This window comes from Miscanthus floridulus, chromosome 15 (assembly GCF_019320115.1).
Source record: "Miscanthus floridulus cultivar M001 chromosome 15, ASM1932011v1, whole genome shotgun sequence".
Lineage (NCBI taxonomy): Eukaryota > Viridiplantae > Streptophyta > Magnoliopsida > Poales > Poaceae > Miscanthus > Miscanthus floridulus.
The window spans coordinates 31,010,017-31,031,347 of NC_089594.1; the positions used below are offsets into that span (position 1 = coordinate 31,010,017).

General features: G+C 45.4%; 2 protein-coding genes across 2 annotated transcripts; one reads left to right on the forward strand and one right to left on the reverse strand.

Annotated features, from left to right (window-relative positions):
- Positions 1–10,347: 10,347 nt before the first annotated feature.
- On the reverse strand, positions 10,348–13,457 carry LOC136508095 (probable mediator of RNA polymerase II transcription subunit 26c). The gene is made up of 9 exons (XM_066502711.1): positions 12,741–13,457; positions 12,551–12,619; positions 12,349–12,431; positions 12,178–12,251; positions 12,011–12,063; positions 11,608–11,647; positions 11,368–11,513; positions 10,913–11,009; positions 10,348–10,696 (listed from the first exon to the last, which is right to left on the reverse strand). Exons 1-9 carry the CDS (start codon positions 13,122–13,124, stop codon positions 10,584–10,586), a joined length of 1,059 nt encoding a protein of 352 aa, XP_066358808.1. The 5' UTR covers positions 13,125–13,457; the 3' UTR covers positions 10,348–10,583.
- Positions 13,458–17,800: 4,343 nt separating this feature from the next.
- LOC136507309 (uncharacterized) lies at positions 17,801–18,317 on the forward strand. Its single transcript, XM_066502075.1, has 2 exons — positions 17,801–17,904; positions 18,041–18,317. Exons 1-2 carry the CDS (start codon positions 17,801–17,803, stop codon positions 18,315–18,317), a joined length of 381 nt encoding a protein of 126 aa, XP_066358172.1.
- The last annotated feature ends 3,014 nt before the right edge of the window (positions 18,318–21,331 follow it).

Here is a 21,331-nt window from a genome sequence, read left to right on the forward strand (position 1 = left end):
CCGTCTAGCACCGAGCTTCATACTCCAAGGATTAACATGGCCATGTGCACATGTGTGGTATTCGGACTCTATCTCTTGTGCTTTTAAATTAATCTCACATACCAATGCGTAACTGGTAGGCAAAATCAAGTCCTCTTCAACTTCCTTCGTACGTGAATTCCAACACATTCCTCAGAATAGTGTTGAATACTTTTGTAATAGAAGCTGATATCTTTTATAATTGGCTATATCTGGAGTCGGAGGTAACAAGCATGAACATTGGCTTCTTCCCTACTATCGGCTATTTTCTTGTGCCTAGCCGATAGCACATGAACATCGGATGCCTCCTTGTTCGTACATGTGATGGCTTCTTGTTGCTTCTTTACACCACGTATCTATGTATACAGCCATCCATCTTGCTCTTACTTGCGTAGACATCGGCAACTTAAAGAAGCAGCAATACCTTTGTTCTCCATGGCTTGTTTTCCAATATCACCGCTAATGATAAAAAGTCATCCTCTGTTCTCGGATTCCATAATATAAATTCTGAGCACCTTTTAATACTTGGAACTAATTTTTTGTATGCTGATAATGATTTTCAAATCCAAAAACTAACGGTCTCCTATCAGCAGTCAGGTTGCTAACTTTTTCTGTTTCTCTGATGTAACCTCTCATGATGACTTTTCTTCTTATAAAAAATATGCTTGGTCGAACAGCCAATGATAATAACCTATGGAGGAAAACTTAATCTGACCTCGACAATCCCATTGGCTCCAGCCGAACCAGCTATGGTCATCGGCTATATCGATCTTCATTGGTTTCTCTTGATTATTCTTGAATTTCCACTGCTACACCAGAAACCGATATCTCACTGGCTTTATGCCCTTGCCGATTGGCTACAGACTCCATTAGCTTGAAGGGTAAGGTCTTGAACTAACAGCCAATTTAGCTTTTTCTTTTCATCCTATGTGAAGAGACTTGCTAATTTCATAGCCGATTCCATTTTAGGAAGTGATCGGCTACCATCTTTATCGGCTCAACCCCTTGCCCATGAGTTTGGACACTGGAAATATGATATTTATTTTTCAAAATTATCTGGCTGATGGTGAGGTAATTAGAAAAAAAATATCTCCTCTGCCTATCGGCTATTCTTAATTTGCTCAACTTTATCAGCCTACTTGATCTGAACTTTTCTTCTGATAGCACACATAGGTCAACTGCTCTTGATTCCTAATCAGCCCTCCTCAACCTAGGTACTGTAGTAGTATCACGAACTGATATGTTGGCTACGGAGAAGATGGAACTGTAAATTGATTCACCGTCTGCACAAGTTAGAGTCTACCCCCATGCCGACTGAATTATCCGCACAAAGCCGAATATAGTAATCGGCCATGCATGAGCATATTTTGAGAAGCTAGACATGTATCCCAATTCTCTGGTTATGATGTGTCCACTTTTCCTTAATCTGCTAGCTTCTGTTGCTTTTTATCTTCACGTGATGACCAAGGGGTACCTGGACTTCGTATCCCGATCTCTTTCCAAATATAATAATTCCCAATCGACAATAGAATTCCATTTGGCTCATATAGTAATTGGACTCAACTTCTTGATGCTTTTCCTCTTTTGTCTCAGCAGCAAAATTTGGTCAGTAGTAGCGGCATCGGCTCTACATAGCCGATTGTGCGTTCAGAACACCACCTGTGTATCCAAGCCCCCCACATCACGCGTAGTCATCCACTGCTGAAGTACCATTGTTAGCGGCAGCTCAACCTGAGCCGGCCACGTCGTGTCTGCTAGGCCAAATGGCTCCATCACTTGATGCATCAGCTGAAGTGGAAATTGAGCCAGTACTGGCCCCCAAGCCAGTCTTTGTATATTTGTTCTTGAAGTCTATGGAGGTGAAAGATCAGCTTATGCATATCAGGGGAGTAGCCAACTCTTATTTATATATGGATATACCACGGTCTTTGGCAATCTAGAGCAGGAATCCTTTGTATGACTTTCTTCTAAGCAACTAATCAACTTCACGTATTTTGAGAAGCGTATACCATGCATGGACATATACACACTTGCTAGCTTCTTCATATATGTCAACATGTATATATGCATGCGTGGCATTGTAACATGTTAGCTCTTTCCTTTTAAATGACATGAAGTGCTATCCTCACAGCCGATTCCATTTTAGGAAGTGATCGGCCTTCGTCGGTTTGGGAGGCAAATATTTAGTTAGCAGGACCCAGGTTCTATATTCAATGACACCGCGCTGTTGCCGTGAGCATGGTGGTTTGGACATATCAACAGAAGCTCAGCTATCTTTTCTATCTAGCAAACCATCGGCTTTATGCTCTGGCTGATCGGCTTCTGTTGATGTCATTGGCCCAAACACTTTGTTCTGGTAAGGTAGCTGTTTCCGAGGCCGATGAGGACAGTAGTAGATCAACGACAACTATAGCCTTGCTAACATATATAATAAAATATTCTGGCCTGCCTGCTAATGACATATGTTCCATTCAAATATTTTAACTCTGAAATAGCCATCACCAATCCAAGATTTAGGCATCGGCGGAGCTGGCCATTATCCTATTTTCCAGATCAATTAGCCTCTTAAATTTGCATAGCTTGTCTCTATATTGACGGCTTTGTCGATAGTAGCCGATGAAATTACACCAACAGCCGATCGTCGGTCCGTTCAGTTAATAAATCCAAACAGAAATCCTGATGCTTATGATAATAGCATGTATCTTGTACGTATTTAGAAGATGCATTAACTCCTTGGATTCGGTAGACGCACTACGCTTGGTGTTCGCATGACTTCATGAACGTCCTGGACTGTTTGCTGGATCTTTACACGGTTACAAGATTGAACGCTCTTTCTTGAAACTTGACGATCTGCACAGCGGAACGATGATATCTTGTTCTACGTGGATAGATCTTTTTTGTCTTGGTCCACTCAGCGACACTAATCCCCAATCCATCATTGGCTTCAAAATGTCAGGGCAGACTGAGTATGGAAGTGACGGAGCATCCAATGATAATAGCCGATGGATGAAAGCTCAATTCAATCTCAATACAACCATCGGCTTGATGCCTTGAGTAGTTTGACGCTTGCACGTACGGCTTCTAACCTTGTTTGATTGCATCTGCTCCAGGTTTGCTTTGATTTAATAAAGAATCCATATATGTTCTGCTTGTAATCTCCATATTGTATCCGACTCCGCATTATATGCAACTAACGTGTCACCCTAGGATTCTGATTTATCCGCATTAATTTTCCATTTTTCTTGGACCGATATCTCTAATTATTGGACATGTAGCAAAACATCTTGCTCGTGTGATAACCTCTAGAAACTTTCCCATGTACACCACTTCTGAACTTGTCCTTGATGATATCGGCCATTAAACTGATTAGAAGGTCATCGACCAAGTGTAGAATAACGTCGTATTTGCTCTTCTTCACTTCTCTTGGCTGAACCTTATCGATGAGAAATAACCTGATGAGTATCTGACTTCTAACCAAAGGACTATGGTCCCACTGAGCGTGCCAAAAAGTGTGTTGACACAAAAATGTGGCGATATGATCAACACATAGCAGCCAGATGATCTTGATAAAGTGAATCCGACGATCTGCTTAGCTTGAACACAAGAACGGTCAGTTTCAGGACCAAAGGCATACCAGTCAATTTGACCCTGCAATTGATAAGGAGAGAATAATCAGTAGTTTAAGGTGGAACATGTCGGTGTTGCACCAGACAGTTCCAATATGTGGCCAGATAGCCGATCTAATGAGGCTATCGACTAAATAGTCGATATCCAACGTATCCATGAAATGAAGATCTTTAAATCAAGGATTATAGGCTAATATTAAATAACAATGATACGAACAAAAATAACCGATGCTCATGGAACATCAGAAAGCATCATCGGCTAAATGGAACATGATTGATATAAAGCGTCAAGCCGATGAGTTTGATAAAAAGAGTATAACATACGAACAAATTGACTATCTAATATAAATGATTCTACAAACAATTTTATGTCTAATCTATTATCATCAACAGTATGGTTTGATCAGATCGATGTAGCTATAATAATGATAATAAACTAAAGCCAAAGAATCTATAAAACCATCTATATATTGACAGATTCATGAAAGCATGCTATATACATGAGAGTATAGGCAAATCGGCTAAAATAGCCGATGCAGTCATAGCAAACAAACAGAGTACATATCTTAATCATGAACAAGACCACTAATCAATAATTTCTAATCTAAAGTCTTACCAGTGAAGTTTGACCGGATCGATGCAGCTATGGTAGTGTTGTTAGATTAGATCTCATTAACTAATGAGTTTATTCAAGATTGAAACATGTCTTTGGATGCATACTATGTTTGATTGAAATAGAGATAAAATAGCCGATGTAGCGAAATTAAGCCATCGATTATAAGATTTGAAGCATGACCGGATCAAAGGACGACCAATTAAGATGATATGATGCCGATTTATCTCTATCTCAATCGGGTGATTTTGTTATAATTAATAAAACATTAATTATAGCAAAATCGATAACCGGTGAATCAACCAAAAACAGCAAGGAAAATCTTACTAATCTTAGCAGATTCGATAACTGATGATATTGTATTAAACAACAAGTTATTTAACACAAGATTGATAACTTTGATCTATATTATGATTCGTAAGAGATCAATCAGCTGATGCAGCCTTACAAACTATGATACAGATCGATAACTAACTTATATTATGGCTCATAAAAGCTCAATCAGCTGATGTAGTTTTACAAGTACAATACAAGTCGTGATGGTACTCACAAGCAAGCTGGAGGTCGATCAGTCCATGCAGCCCTGTTTGCTGAAGAACTCACCGAAAGCTACACTACTTCTACTCCTAAGGGTTGGCGTGAAGCCAAAAAAAGTAAAGACTGATTTTAACTGATGTGTGGATGTCCTGATTATAATAGCCGGGGTTTATATTTATACCCTGAGGCTTGAAACAATCCTAGTTGGTCACGTGGTGGTCTAGTACAAAACTTGCCTAACAAGATAAATCTAAAAGAAAAGGAAATTTTAAGATACATGGACTCCCGTTTCCCCTTTTGTAGAATCCGCTAATAAAGCTTTGTCGACCGACGTGTCTTTTGTTTGTCTAGACAAGGAGACAAATCCAATCCAATCTAGTTTATGGTACGACTCCTAGTTTGGTCGGTTCAATAATCTGAGCCGAACTATAGTACGTACATGTACATGCATGTGCCTATATTTGCCTTATTTAGTTGTGGCAATTGGCTTTTCCCTTCATTACGTGGTCACCAGGTAAAATAGAATTGTATTGCACTTAGACTCTCTGAGCCGATAGCTGATGCGCTTCACAGTTGGCGTATGTATGGCTTCCTTCTATAGACTCCATTGGCAATAAAATTACCAATTCTTCTAGCTTCTCTTGCTTCTTCCTTGTCTTCAGTGAGGAGACTTTGGACATCATGCTTCTCCCAAAATATAATATTTTCTGGTCGAAGAAGAGCTCCTAGACCTCATAGATCACCAATATACCAAAGAATATTTCCTTCCCTTTCTGGTATGCACGTGATGCACCTCGTGTCGTTCCATGCCAATGATATTTCCTGGCCGGCCAAATTTTGATGTAAACAGGGAGAAGCACTAGTTACAAATTTTAGCCATAGATTAAAAAGAGAAATCACACTTGTTCAAGTTACAAATTTTAGCCACAGATTAAAAAGAGAAATCACACTTGTGACTAAAATTTGTAACTAGTCTTTTTTCCTCATAATAACTTCAAATGTGTTGATTGTTTTTCCTAAATTTTTCTAAAATCATGCTCTATCAAATTATTGTGGTCATCTTCTGATGTGACTTTGTTTGAAAAAAATCAAAATTTGAATTTAAAAATATGTAAACATGGAACAACATATTGAAGGAGCATATAGTTTCAAATGATAAAGTCATGAACATAAAAGTTGTAGAACTCATCAATCGCTGCAACTTTTGTTTTGGTCATATTTTCATGTGACTAAATTTGAACAATTCAAATTTTAAATTTAAATAAATGATACATTCAAACAAAATTTTAAGACACCAAATGATTTGAACTCCAAAAGTCATGAACATAAAAGTTATAGAACTCATCAGGACCTACAACTTTTATTTTGTTATTTCTTCATCCGACAAAGTGATAGTAACATTGTTCACAAAAGTTACATATCTCTCATATAGTTTATGAAACCATACGAGAGATATGTAAAATTTGTGAACAATGTTGTTATCACTTTGTCGGATGAACAAATGACCAAAATAAAAATTTTATACCTTGATGAGTTCTACAACTTTTATATTCATGACTTTTAGCTGAAATCATTTACTCTTTGAAAATGTTATTTGAAGTTACCATTTTAAGAAATTCAAATTTTGAAATTTTCAAACTAAGTCAAATGAAAAGATGATGAAAATAAAAGTTGTAAATCTTGATGAGTTTTACAACTTTGATGTTTACAACATTTTTATTTTAGGTCATTTTCTGTCTTAAAATTCAATTCAAAGTTTACAAATTCAAATTTCCATTTTTTAAATATATTTTTTTTATTTTTTTAAAAGAAAATGTATCATTATATATATATATATATATATATATATATATATATAAGCAAGTTGTTTTTTATGTGTACGCGAAAATATAGCAAATTGTTTTTAATACATTTATATATACATTTATAAAAAAATATGCAGAATTAATATTTAAAAAATACAAAATATTTGTAGGGACGGCTGGTGATTGAGCCGCCCCTACAAATCGACTTTGTAGGAGCGGCTGGTGAGTGAGTCACCCCTACAAATTGACCCACTTGTAGGGGCGGCTCGTATCACCAGTCGCCCCAACTGTACGGTTTGTATGGGTGGCTGGTCTCATGGGTCCCGAGCACGTCCACTGTAGAGGCGGCTCCATCGTCAGTCGTCCCTAAAAAAATTATCGCATTGCTACAAACGTTTTCTGTAGTAGTGATCTTTCTATTGTTTGTTGTATTGTGTGTCACTCGCCCCCATCAACCAAGGCAATCTCATGGCTATCGGATCCGAACACACAGCATCCATCATGAAAAACCAATGTTACCGGCTGGTCCCAATATAATGCCCCCCTTGGTTGCCTCCTCCATAGAGACAATTATTATTTTGCCAAAACCTTTATAAGAGGATCTCCAATAGTTTCTAAACAATCACTTGGTACAATTGTCCCTATCGACTCCCTTCCTAACCCAAAGACCTCATTGGTGCATGGAGCCACCGTGCTAGTAGATATAGAAATGGTAAAGGAGATATTGTTTGCTTAGTTTGGTTGAGATCATAGATGATGTCAAACCAATTAGAACGGTTCAATTTACATATTGCATCCAACTTTTTCTTCTTTCTTCGCTATGTAGTTGCCCATTTGATGATGCTTGGCCTTCACCCAGCTCCTGCCCATAACTAGAGCTTTTCAAAGCTTAGGACGATGAGTGCAACAACCTAAAGGAAGCAAATCCCTAACTCTGCTCCCTGTGATGACTTGAGTCACTCACAGGTTGACCTGATTATAATCAATCGGGCCCACCTACCGGTGACTCAAAGTTACAGGGAGCAAATCAATCAAGCCCACTTGCAGCGATTCAAAATCACAGGAAGCAAAGTCAGAGGAGTCTCATCCAAACCTAAAGCCTTGTATATTGTCTCTAATTATCTATCAAATCCCTTCCTAACCCAAATACCTTATTGGTGTGTGAAACACCCGTGCTAGTAGACATGGAAATTTTAAAGGAGATATTGGGCGTGCTTGGTTTCACTGGGTGGCTCGCCTATCCTAGCCTCTTCTGGCTAGCACAGAGCATGAGAACCTTGCCTAGCCAGAAGAGTCAATTTGGCTGTCTCAGGCTAGCAAGGCAGAACTTGCTTGCATAATCTTCAAGATAGTTAGGCAACACGACCAAACCAAACAACCAAAACTTGCTTGTGTTATGTGGTATTGAATGCCATATTACATTTTGAAATGACCATACTAATTGAAAAATAAAGAACTAGGCATGGATAGGGAACCATATGGTATATGTGTTTCTTTAGATGGTATGTTACATGAAGATAGCATGCGTTGTCTATGATCAAATATAATCTTAGCTATGGTTTAGTACAAAATACTCAATAAATTACTAGTATGGAATTGTCGTTTTCTTTTATCTTGCTAATCAAATAGAGTGTAAATATATGATTTTTTATTTTTGCATGGACATAAGCATGCCTATTATAATAGCAATTATTTGATAACTATCACTTAATTTTCATCATACATAGTTTGCATGTTTTTTCTAGAAATTTTACATTTATTATTCGACATAGCTTAATACAAATAGGATTATTATTGCTATTATTGATTTATCATGAGATTTTTTGGGTGGTGGTGCTAGTGGGGTGTGAGTGTGGGTATGGATGGGGAGGGGGGCATTGGCCCCCTATATTATCTTTTCTAGTTGTCGACCAAAAATGTGGGCATCTCATAAAATTGCAAAGAAAAATGGAGGTCAAGATTGATACTCGCTTTACTGCCTATAATCTCACAAACCTTTATACATCCCCGTCAGACCCTGACGATTGCTTGCTAACGGCTGATCTAGCTTTTGCCCTATAACCCCTAAAGCGTACGATTTTTTTTTAATAATAAAGTGTAGCATGTTCCTCTGTTCTATTTTTGAGTAAATGACCCTTTAGCTTTATGTGGTCCTACGATCTCCAAATTATCAAGACTGGCTGACAATCATAGCGAAAGTCCAAGCAAACTTACTCACAACCATGACGATCGACACCGTGTTTGTCATAGTTTTTTTGCGATTACACAGTACAACACAGACACTCACAACATACGTACACGGCACACTCACCCCTACGAACGTACGCACGCAAATTCAACCCATAGGAGCATCTTCGAAGACCAGGCTAGCAAATACTCGAGATTGAGGAAGTCACCACAGGCGCCTCTCTGTCGACGAGAACGTCGCCTACCACTGAAAGTACAACGCCGTTAAATCCTGAAAAATTCGCTCCCGCAGAGAGTCAAACCTAGTACCTAAGGTACTGCTGCGACTCTTGTAACCACTTGACTACCAGCCCTTTCGTTTATTTGTCACAGTTGACAAAAACATTGCCCACGCTGAACACTTTCAATCACAAGAAATCTAGGAGGCACGTTACACTAGTAGACTCCTAACAGCCTGTTTGGTCTTCAGAGTGAATCCATTTCATATGTGCTGGTCAGAAATCACCTCGTCTGTTTTTTTTTTTTTTTTTTGGAACGACTTTACCCGAGATTAGCTCGTTGTTACCACGGCATAAACTTACAGCTCCCTAAAAAGTGCTACTGCGCTAGCGTCTATTTTCGCTTCCTCAGTGCTTAGCATGGCGTCGAAGAGGACGACGGTGCGTGGAAAGAACAGGGATCATAGCTTCGGACGGATGAATCTAGCGTAGCAGCATCGTAGACTTAGGGTATGTTTGATTCACCCTAACTAAAATTTAGCTAGCTAATTATTAGAGTTAAAATTTAGCTAGCTAATCTTAAGCTAGCTAGAGGTGTTTGGATCCTCTAGCTAATTAAAAACCTTAACCATGCTATCCCTCGTTAATTTCATTGGTTTAGTTAGCTAAACTTTAGCCGGGGGTGTTTGGATTCTCTAGCGAAACTTAAGTTGAAGGTACTTTGGTCATTGAGGTCCTAGAGACCTTTTAGCAGGATTGAAACAGCTAAAGTGATTATGTACATTTTAGCCTCCAGCTAAAGTTTTGCAAGCCGTGGGCTGTTTGAATCTAACGTAGCTGAATTTAGCCTGCTCAAGTTTAGCTGGTGATTTAAACAGGGCCTTAATCTCGTGGGATGGAGAAAGCACAATACTCTCTGGTCTGAAAGTGCCGAGGACGTGGCTCCCCACTTCCCACGACGGGGACAGGAGTACAGGACAACACACACGAATGTCATGTGCCCTCTAGGCTATCTCTAGTTTCCCCGAGCCACGGGAGATACCAAGCTGCTTTGACTTTTGACTAAACAACTTCAGCTCTTGCCACTGGAACCATCTTCATGACAACTAATGTATGCTCGTGCTACTCGCTATTTATTTATTTTCCTTTTTTATAGAAAAAAAATGACAAACATCGTGAATGATTGGATTCGCCCACACGTCCACGCACCCCATTCTGCATTGCACGACCTTGTTCTTAGCCGGCTGTCCTATGCAAAACAAAGGAAGAGAAGAAGAAAGAAACAAAAACAAAAACAAAAACAAAACGCAAAACAAAACAAAAAGGCCCATGGATTGGTATCAGGTAAGAAGGTGGGTGTGTCATGAATAATAACACAATTTGTTTTCCTTCTGTTCTCCAGTTTTAAGAGAAGTACAAGCGTAGCCTCATGGACTAGACAGTATATACTTATATCAGTGGACTGGGCTGCAGGAGTACAAATCAAACTGGGAAAACAAGAGTTTGCTTTCAGATTTCGTTTTTTGCTAGTACAAAATAAATATGCGAGACCGCTACAGCACGATGGCGGTTTGGCAGATCACCGGTGCTTTCCCGGGAATCCACCTCCACTCTTGCGTATGAAGGTGTTCCTGTTCTTCGGCTTAGGTATGTCGTGGATATCCATCACTTGTATTGTCCTCTGCTTTTTCGCTGAAAAGGGAGCGGGAAAAAGATGTTAGGAAAAATAGGTATCAATCTTACTGCTTTTGGATCACAATGACATAGTGTTAGCCTGACAGTTTAGCGCGTCATTTTAACAAGTTGAACGGGAAATCAGACTAAGAATTATATGTAGCGAGATGCTATTTAACTTTGTAAGGCTCTAAGTCAATGGTAAGTGTACAGAGCATGCCATTGAAATATTACCATTTTGCGCTTCCTGGTAGTTTTCCTGAAGCCTCTTCCTGGCTGAATCTAGCTTCTCAGCATCCAAAAGAGTGTTCTTTTGCTCCCTCATCGCTCTCTGCGGAGTGTAATTATGAACATCACATGAAAGAATAGGCGCTGTTATGCTAAACGTGAGCAGAGCAAAGTCAAAAGTCTAAGAAAAGTTAAAGCCTAATTATGATAAGGGCCTTTTTCACTACTTTGCATGATAACACCAATGTGCAGTGAGTGGTGTATAGTGAGGCTAGTGAACAGATGACAACTCCATGCTGATAGAGTATTGGCCTTATTTCTTCTTTCTTTTTTAGGGAGGACTGAACTTTATTTTCAAGCTTTTTTGTTGTGCATTAAACAAAACCAAGTGCATAGTCCCTTTGCAATGACAAGTACAGCTGTAAGAAAAATCAGAGAGGACTGTATGGTCAAAAACTTACAGCTGGTGCAGATGATGAAACAGTAGAATAGTTGTTGCTGTTGTTCTGCTTAGTGTTATGGTATGCAGGAGCAGGGCTCGTTCTACGCTTCTCCATTGTTGATTCCACCAAATTATGATTGCCAGACCTCTCTGAGCTCAAAACATCTAAGGTCCAAAATAGGGACCATCGGTACATCAGTTGGTCATGCAATGTACGAGCTCTACTTAAACCTCTTAGGGGATGGACATGGGAACTCACTATGCCTCTGTGGGCTGGGAGAATACTTGAAGTCTGAAACCTGCAATTGCACAATAGCAACAAAATAAATTGATTTTTTGTTGGCAAGCATGCCATTGAGACGAGAAAAATAATTTAAAGGTATAAGAAGATTGGTATGAAGCATTAAAGCTTTGTTTAGCCTTTTTAGTTGTTACTAAGACGTGTGCTGCAAAGTATGACACTTTGGGAGTACATAATGGATTCATTAGAAAGGGAAATTGAACTACACACCTTTAGCACGATACTGTCCACAGGTCTAACCTCTCAGAAAAATGGATTTGCTAAATCGGGTGTGACATAGTTATCTTATTTGCAATTATTAATTTACTATATACAAGAAACATAAGATCAGCCCACATTGGAGCGTGAAAGAATAGTTTACATGAGTATTTTGATGGTACTTGGGTTGGACTTTATCAGGTGAGTCACCATCGCCTGCCACCATGAATCAAATGTATCAAAATTATCACCAAGCACAAAGAAATTCCAAAAGCTTTGGAGCCAAACACAGCGCATTAGACAAGTTCAAAATTCTGTACAGCAACGTACTTATGATCGAGCCACCACCGTCACCACCTGAGTTGTGCAGCCTCACCCAGTCATCCACAATCTCCTTCCATTTCCTTAAAGACCGAAGACAAAGACAAATCCACAATCAGATTATCAGAAGATAGTTATGTCTTATTATCGATCCAATAGAGCAGTCAGCTGGTTCATCACCTGATGAGCAGCTTCACCAGTTGCCGGACCTCACTGGATGGGTGCTTACGCAGGCCATTCACATGGCGGCCGATGTCCGTGTCCTGCAAAAAACAGAATCGCAAACTTTTCACCACGTTGAGCTGCCTGCCTCAGAAAGCATCCAAACCAATCTTTCCTTGAACATGACCAAGGAAACGCGGAAGCTAAAAGCAAGTTTGACCTGGAGAGCCTTGTAGGTGATGTCCATGTCTGCTAGGTGCTGCAGCAGGCTCACCATCTCGTCCTCCGACTGTGAGGAGACCACACGACAGAGGTACAGATTGCAACCAAGCAGTGAGCCTTTTCTCTCCTTTTGTCAGCAAAATTGTAGTACTGTTAATCAAAGCGGTAAAGATGGGATATTTGAGGACCTGGTCGGGGTCCTCCAGGAAATCCCTGATCGCCAGGATCTTGCTCTCCACGCCGGCGTCGGCATCCGCATCGTCGTCGTCGAGGCCGTCCGCGTCGACCGCCTCGTCAGGCGAGGCCGGAGACGCCGCCGCAGGAGCAGCAGCAGCAGCAGCGACGGCACCATTCGGCTGAGCAGGCGGCGGGTGAGCGTCGGCGTCGGCGTCGCAGTTGCGGCAGCGGGCTGCCCCTGCGTAGAGGCGCTGGACGATGCCGTCGCGGCGCGCGCGCAGCTCGGCGGGGCTGTCCCGCGCGGCGGCGGCGAGTGCCGCGTCCACGAGGCTCCACACGTCGCTGCCGCCGCCGAACGCGGCCAGCGCGCGGTGGAGGCGCCCGTCGGAGCTCATACTAGCTGTGGCGGGGCGGTCGCCGGCGGCGCGGGGAGCGGGATCCTCGACGGCCCACCCACACAAGATCCGGTAACGCGACCGGCGGAAATTCCTCGGAGGCAAACGAACGCTAGGCCGCCGAAGAAGCGCTCGGCGCCGGCGCGGCCTTCGGCGGGGGCGCAGCCATGCCGATGTCCGGACGGATCGATGGGAGAAGGCGATCCGGACTGGAGGAGGAGGAGGGCGAGGGCGCTGCTGTGGGGAATCGGACGGGACAAGGGAGGGCGGAGTGGATCCGATGAGGGATGTTCCGGACCCGTTAACGGCGTGGTGCAGGTGGGTCGTGGGTGCATGGTTGGTTGGCAAAGCGGAGCGATTGGGGACCAAAAATTCCGGCGGCTACATTCCTTATTCCGGCGGCTGATTTGTCACAATTCGTTGTGCCTGTTGTTTTTTTTAAAGAAATTGCAACCTTTTTTATTTAACTTTTTTTTATTTTTTTCGAGAACATGACTTCACGTGCATTTCATTAAGAAGTATGCGTGAATTCCAATTGATATATTTAGCTTTCGTATTTCATCAAGGAGTTTCTGGTATTGAAAAAAATTTAGTTATTTTTGAAAACAAAAGTTCAAGCTGCACATTGGTTTTCCAACTAATGCAAAGAAAAATTGGTTTTCTATCATTTTAACTAATTTATTGCATCGTAATTGAAACATGTTACTATTTGATTGCTCATGGTAAGATCCTTCAACCGCCATATGCACCTGGGATTTAAAGTAATTTGTTGCATCATAATTGAAACATGTTACAATTTGATTGTTTATGGTAAGTGTCGGGTTCATAAACCCGGGGTCCCTCGCGGACCGGCTTCCCCGCAAAGGCTCGGTCCAAGCAGATAGCGCGCAACTCATGGGTCGACCCAAGTGTCTAAAACAACAGACCAGAAGGGCGGTCCAGTCACCGACCGGAAGGTCAGACCGAGGAGGAACAGCGCCCGCTTGTCGACTTCGGCACACCTCTCCGACCGGAGCGATCACTTCGGTCTCCAGCGCCTTCGGACGGTCTCTCCGATCGGAAGGCCTGGCAAAGCACTACCTCCGACTTCGACCCCACGTCTTCGACCGGGGTATACAAAGACCCTGCTCACTGCTCTTCTCCGACTGGCGCAACCAGAACCGACTGAGACCAACCGACCGGGGACGCCCGCTCGGAAGAGACCAGGGAACGAACAGAGAAAGCAAGGCAAGGCGCTCAAGTCAAACCATGATACCAGGGACCATGCCTTGTCGCCTATAGAAACAGTACTCTGCAACCGCCCTGACACAAATAGTATTGTAGGCGCCGACATTTTCCTCTACAGTATTATGGGCGCCGTTAACTCCCATACGGTAAGGCCCCCCACATGCCTCTGGGCATCAACAGTGTTGTGGGCGTCAGGATTTACCGTACCAAGTGAACATGGTGAAACTCCTCACATGCCTCTGGGCATCAACAGTATATGCAGGTGCCGACATCTGCCATACCCGAAACAAGACGACGTAACCTCCCACATACAACCGACATCCAATAGTGTTGTGGGCGCCTACCATCCTCCTGTACCCACCGGCGTGGGCAACAAAACTTAGAAGCATACGAACTCTCTCTCTCTCTCTCACTTATAAGGCCATCCCCTTCATCTATAAAAGGGGATGCGCTCTCTACCAAGAGACTAAGTTAATTCAAGTTCATACAAATTAATCCAGATCAATCAAGCTCACTAGCTCACAACCACAGAACCGTCAGATTCGGACCTCAAGCACACGCTTGAACACTTAGCTCATAGAGGAGCTCCTGTCGCTCTCAGACCTCTCGTGCACCCCATCTTTCTCCTTCTCGTTTGTAACCCCACTGTAAACTTCGAGCACCTGGGCTCAGGAATAAAGTCATTGACCGACTCAAACTAGACGTAGGGCATATTGCCTAAACTAGTATAAACCCTGTGTCATTGAGTGTTAGGCCAGCTCCAATCACAACGTACGACAAAACTATAAATATTTACTTGTTGGTCACTTTCTGCACCGACAGTTGGCGCTGTCCGTGGAGAAGATGATGTAAGTTCAACACTTTTTTGTCATTGGATGGCCCGCTTTTCTGCCACCCTCGCCGTGGCGGGCTCTGGCGATTCGATTCGCTTCGGCTCACTGGAGTTTCCCGTGCTCCCACCTGTTGGGATGTGGGTTCCACCCGTCTTCGAGCCATCCTAGGCCTTCCTCCTCGGAAGCCTGGACTTCGTCGCTGACTGGCTCGGCATACTACACCTCCACGAGGAGGCACTCGTCCCGGCACCCATCGGAGGGGCGCCCTCCATTGACTCTGGGATGCACGACTTCAACGACGCGGCATCTGCGCGCCATTTCAAGCAAACTCTCTGCTCAAACCCCGCTGTAAGTAATATGCGTATTGTTATTTACTCTTTATCTACTATCTCCCACCGATCATCCGGAGGGACCATACTGCCCATGCCACGAACACCGTACGTTTGGTTTCCCTATGGCCTCGCGGCCCCCGTAGATGCATACGCTCAGGGGCTCCGAAGGATGCTGGCACCATCCCCCCTCACATCCGAATTCGTGGGAATGGCGAGCTACGCTCCTACCACTCTCCATGAACTCCTAGATGACGAGGGTGAGAGCAACGGCTCCAGCATCGGTGACATCGCACCTCGCCACCATCCGTCCCGGGAGTGTGCTATGGCGGACACTCTAGGACAGCCACTAGTGGTTGTGGAATCCGCACAGACTCACACCCCTCTGGACCCATGTACGGGGGCCCTCGCGTTTGCGCAAGCGCACGCCGAGGAATTACGACAACAGCGGCAGAACCAGCCACCGCCTACAGCGACGCATTCGGTACAGCACGTTGCGCCCCATGCGCATGGCCCGGCGGGTGGCGCCCGGGGTCACTCCCGTTAGGTCCAACACGACATCATGAACGAGGGGAACGATCTCCCATAGTTTGCTTGGGCTGGCCAGAACATCGCCGCTACGGTAATGCTTCTGCGCGGCGTTCCTGAGCCCGTCGACCCCCAGGAGCAGGCAGTCTACCAGAACCTCTAGGTTCTAGAAGAAGCCACCGCTATTCAACAGGCGGAAAGCTCCGCATCATGACTCCGACATGTGCCCTCTCTCCCCACCGGGGGAACGGGGATGCGCCAGACGGATCGCTCCATTCGCTCGACGCTACAGCCGCTAGGTGCGGCTCGGGGGGCGGCAGCCACACCACAGTCCGACCTGGCGCCTGCTCCCCACCGACCGCTGGTACATGAGTGGCCCGGTCCGCACCAGGATGCTCGCAGCATCATCAGCAACTGGCATCGGGCCTGGCATGATGATGATGTCCACCGGGCAGTGGCAAGAGCAGGTGACACGAATCCTGGTCAAACCTTCGAGGGGAGCGGTGAAATGCGCCCCAAGCACGGTCGCTGACCGGACGACCAGAGTCCCAGCCCTGAGGATCTGGGGCCGTGGGCCTTTGACCGGCATATCCGAAGAGCGCCGTTCCCACAGCGCTTCCGACCGTCCACCAACATCACCAAGTACACTAGGGAGACAAACCTCGGTATTTAGCTTGAAGACTTCTAGCTCGCCTACCGAGCTGGAGGGGTGGATGATGACTATTTTATCATTCAGTATCTCCCTATTTGTGTGGGAGAACATGTTCGAGCATGGCTTGAATTCCTCCCACATGACAGCATCCGTGACTGGGCAGAACTCAAGAGGGTCTTCGTCAGGAATTTCCAAGGGACATATATCCGCCCTGGGAACTCCTAGGACCTCAAGAGTTGCCAGCAGGAGCCCAGCAAGTCCCTACGGGACTACATCCACAGGTTCTCCCAACGATGCAACTCCCTCCCTGATGTCGTTGATGCGGATGTCATCAGCACGTTCCTCTCCGGGATGACCTATGAGTCCCTAATCCACAAGCTTGGATGCCTAAAGCCCCATACTAGCCGTGACCTGTTCGACGTCGCCACTGACCACGCCTCCAGTGAAGAAGTGGTCGGAGCGGTCTTCAACGGAGACCGGGACAAAGGCAAGGCCAAGCACACAGACCAAGACGAGGGCCCCTCCACACAGAGGGGCAATAAGAACAAAAAGGACCACCGCCGACTGGACAACACCGCATTGGTTGCCGCAACTGACCGCATGAGCAAGCAGCCCCAATAGGGCCTGCCTGACCATCTCAACAAACTCATGGATAGCCCATGCACCAACCACGCCTACCCTATCAAACACCTCTATAAGGACTACGAGCTCCTCAAACATTTCCTACGATAGGCCGGCGGGCCAAAAGAAGGGGACGACAAAGAGGCGGCAGCCAAGAAAGGAGGCGCGGTGGGCAAGGATGGAGACGGTTTCCCCGACACTAATGAATGCATCATGATCTTCGACGGATCCGACACCATCTGGTCCAAACGCCAGCACAAGGTACGCTATAGGGAGGCATGCGCCACCGAGATGGCCATCACCTCCTTCCTAAGCTGGTTGGAATCTCTGATCACTTTCGATCAGAGGGACCATCCCTCCCATGTTGCGAGACAGGGATGTTACATGCTCATCATTGACCCCATCGTCCACAAGTAGTGCCTCACTAAGGTGCTGATGGATGGAGGCAGCGGCCTCAACATCCTCTATGTCGACACCCTTGACACCATGTGCATCCCCTGGTCGGAACTCCGCCTGGCGGGCTCTCCCTTCCACGAGGTGATCCCGGGCGCACAGGCATACCCGCTCGGGCAGATCAACCTGCTCGTCACGTTTGGCAACCGAGCCAACTTTCGCTCGGAGGTCCTCACCTTTAAAGTGGTGGACTTCCTAGGGTCCTACCATGCCATCTTGGGGGCGGCCATGCTACACAAAATTCATGGCAATCTCCAACTACACCTACCTCAGGCTAAAGATGCTGGGACTGAACGACATCATCACCGTGAGCAGTGCCTTCTCACACGCCTTCACGTGCAACCGTGAGCATTTCGAGCTTGCCACCACGGTCATCAACTCGTCTGAGCTTCTGCGGCTCGAGGAGTCACTGACCCCAGCAGCCCTAGACTATAACAAACCAAACTCCTCAACGGCCTTCCGCCAGCTCAAGGAAACCAAGGCGGTGGGAATCGACCCCACCGACCCAACCAAAACGGTGCGGATTGGGACCCAGCTCCTGGCCAAATAGGAATGCGAGCACGTCAATTTCCTATGCGCCAATCGTGATGCCTTCACATGGAAGCCATCTGACATACCGCCATACCGTGGGATGTCGCCAAACACACGTCGTGCCTCATCCCGGGCTCAAAGCCCACAAAGCTACGCTTGCACCATTTTGACGATGAAAGGCGCAGGGCCATAGGCGAAGAAATCACAAAACTCTTGGAAGCCAAATTTATCAAAGAAGTACTCCACTCCGACTGGCTTACCAATCCCGTTCTTGTTAAAAAGAAGACCGGGAAATAGAGAATGTGCGTCGATTATACTGGCCTCAACAAAGCATGTCCAAAGGATCACTTTCCTTTGTCATGCATAGACTAGATAATTGACTCCACCTCGGGTTGTGAGATCCTCTTCTTTCTGGATGCCTACTCAGGCTATCACCAGATCATGATGAAAGAGTCCAATCAGCTCGCAACCTCGTTCATCACCCCGTATGGTTCGTACTGCTACATAACCATGCCTTTTGGCCTAAAAACGCTGGCGCCACCTACCAAAGGTGCATGCAGCAATACTTCGCCGACCAAATCGACTCACTCAATCAGCCTGATCAGGACGAGCGGCCAAGACCAACGATCGCCTTCTATATTGATGACATAGTGATCAAAATGGCTCAAACTCGCGACCTAATCACAAACTTGGGTGCGATGTTCGTAAACTCTCCGTAGGTACCACAAAAGGAGGATCAGGGGGAGGATCCTCAAGGTCGGCGATCTTGTACTCAGGAGGACGCAGTCAACAAAAAAATACAAAAACTTTCTCCACCATGTGAAGGACCCTACACGGTAACCGAAGTGATCTGACTGGGTGCCTATCGACTGGAGGACACTAACGGCAATGTTCTCACCAACACTTGGAACATTGAACAACTACGTCGTTTTCCCCCAAAATTCAATCTTACCATTGTTTACTTAACGTTTGCTCCTATAAAAGCGCCCCGACCCGAACACTTTCGGCCTAGGTCGCTCAGGGGCTCCACGAGGATACACTACTACCTCTCTTTTTTGTTTACTATCATATGGTGAAACTCTTCCTTACCCAAATAGAAGGGTAGCTCATTCCTTTCATTTGCCTTACATAGCTTTGCTTTTAAACATTCCGACCGATCGCACCCCGTCTTTTCCTACGGTTACGAGCAGCTGAGCCTCATGGGCCACACCTTGGGATCCCAAGGTTGCAGCCTATGGGACAAACAGGCAGGTACGAGAAAGAAAGAATAAAAAACAAAATTATGCTAAGGGAAAACTAAGGAACAAAAGGGAATAAGCTTCTCCAAACGGAGCGACTCCATCACAGAAAACGGAACCAACTATAGTCATTAAGCACACAGGGATGTTTACACGGGGGCTCCCCCATGAACTTAAACTTTTTATGTTCACTAAACTACTTATATTTTACAAGCTATTGGGCCAGCTCGGTGGCATCTGTTGTCGATGCAACCGGCGAAGGCGTGGACTGCTCACTCCCCGGTGGCACGACATTCGGCTCGGTCGAAGCCGGGGCGATGTCCACCTTCGACCCAGGCTCCATGCCATCCATAGGCTGGGCAATGTCCTCCCCCTGCATGCTTCTAGCCATGTCTTCACGGTGGACGTCCATCACCCACTGAGTAGAGACTTGCTCTGCCATCGACCTTGCGTGCGGTAGCAAGCTCTCCCCGATCGATTGGATGTCCTCCGTGCTCAAGCCATCAGCATACCCATTACAGATAGTAGTGAAGTCTAGGTTCGAATGATGCGTTGCCACCGAAGTCAATACTTGCCCCTGTAAAGCACCCCAACCCGAACACTTTCAGCCCGGGTCGCTTGGGGGCTCCATAAGCGTATTCCTTTTCCTTTGATTGCCCTATGTAACTTTTGTTCTTACTCCTAACCAAACACACCCCGCCACGACCTACGGTTACGAGCAACCGAGCCCCGCGGGCCATGCCCAGGCTCTTAAAAAAGCTGCAGCCTACGAAACTCACGGGCAGGTACAAAAAAGAAAGGGCAAAAAATAAAAGATATGCTAGGATAAAAACAAGGAATAGATAGGGATTTCTATCAAAAAACAGTATTGATGTATTCATTGATACAAGAAACACATCGAGAGACAGGTAGCGAGCGAAGGGATGCCCCATATAGGCCATGCCGACTCCATCACGAACAACGAGCACAGGTCCCGGTCGAACATTTCCGACTAGAGCTCTCTAAACCCCGTCACTCGGGTCGTCAAGGTAACACTACCAAAACCCCTCTATTTCTTTATAATCATTTCATACATCCATACACGCATTCATTCCATACGCTCGTGCCTTCCAGACGATTCGGGCCCTGAACCACCTGGGGGCTCAAGAACTAAGCATCGCACATGCAGCGAGATGCATCACAACGCTCCGTGTTGCGTCACGAAGCGGCAGTTGCCTCATTCGACATGAGCAACAATAGAGCCAGGGGAGAAAAATGTAGATGAGCCCCATGCGGCCCTTGCCCAATCTGGCAGATAGGGTCATCTCAACCTTCTCGTTCGATTCTAAACCTCTTGCCAAGCCCACAGAATCTCCATCGAGAGGAGGCCATTAGGCCACCCGGTCGGTCTCTAGAATGACCTAGGCATCCGCTGGGTTGTAGGTAAAGGAGCAGTGGAATGTCACAAGAGAGCTATGCCGACCCTATCACAAGAGGCTATACGGACCCGGATTCCACTTGATCATACCCGTTAGTGAACTCACCGAGCACGTCACTCGAGCCCGAGCGATCGGGACAAGCGACAAAACTCAGCCTCTCTAGTTGTGAGGAACCGAGGACAGGGTAACGCACACTACTCACACCAACCCCTACTAAGGCCCAACAGGACTCGGGGGCTCAAGAAACAAAACGCCTGGGTCTACGATCCGAACTCGCCCCATTAGGATCCACGACTCCGACTCGCCCGATCCCATGGCACGCACCGATGTCAGGATCAGCGAGCTCCGTCTCAACCGATCCCTAAACTAACTGCCTC

Bases quoted from the DNA above. Each gene is read 5' to 3' on its own strand.
- LOC136508095 (XM_066502711.1), bottom strand. From the start codon at position 13,124: ATGAGCTCCGACGGGCGCCTCCACCGCGCGCTGGCCGCGTTCGGCGGC. The intron at 12,620-12,740 runs GTCCTCAAATAT...GTCTCCTCACAG, and splicing joins TCCTGGAGGACCCCGACCAG to TCGGAGGACGAGATGGTGAG. The intron at 12,252-12,348 runs GTGATGAACCAG...TCGGTCTTTAAG, and splicing joins CTGGTGAAGCTGCTCATCAG to GAAATGGAAGGAGATTGTGG.
- LOC136507309 (XM_066502075.1), top strand. From the start codon at position 17,801: ATGTGCATCCCCTGGTCGGAACTCCGCCTGGCGGGCTCTCCCTTCCAC. The intron at 17,905-18,040 runs GTTTGGCAACCG...CACCTACCTCAG, and splicing joins CAGATCAACCTGCTCGTCAC to GCTAAAGATGCTGGGACTGA.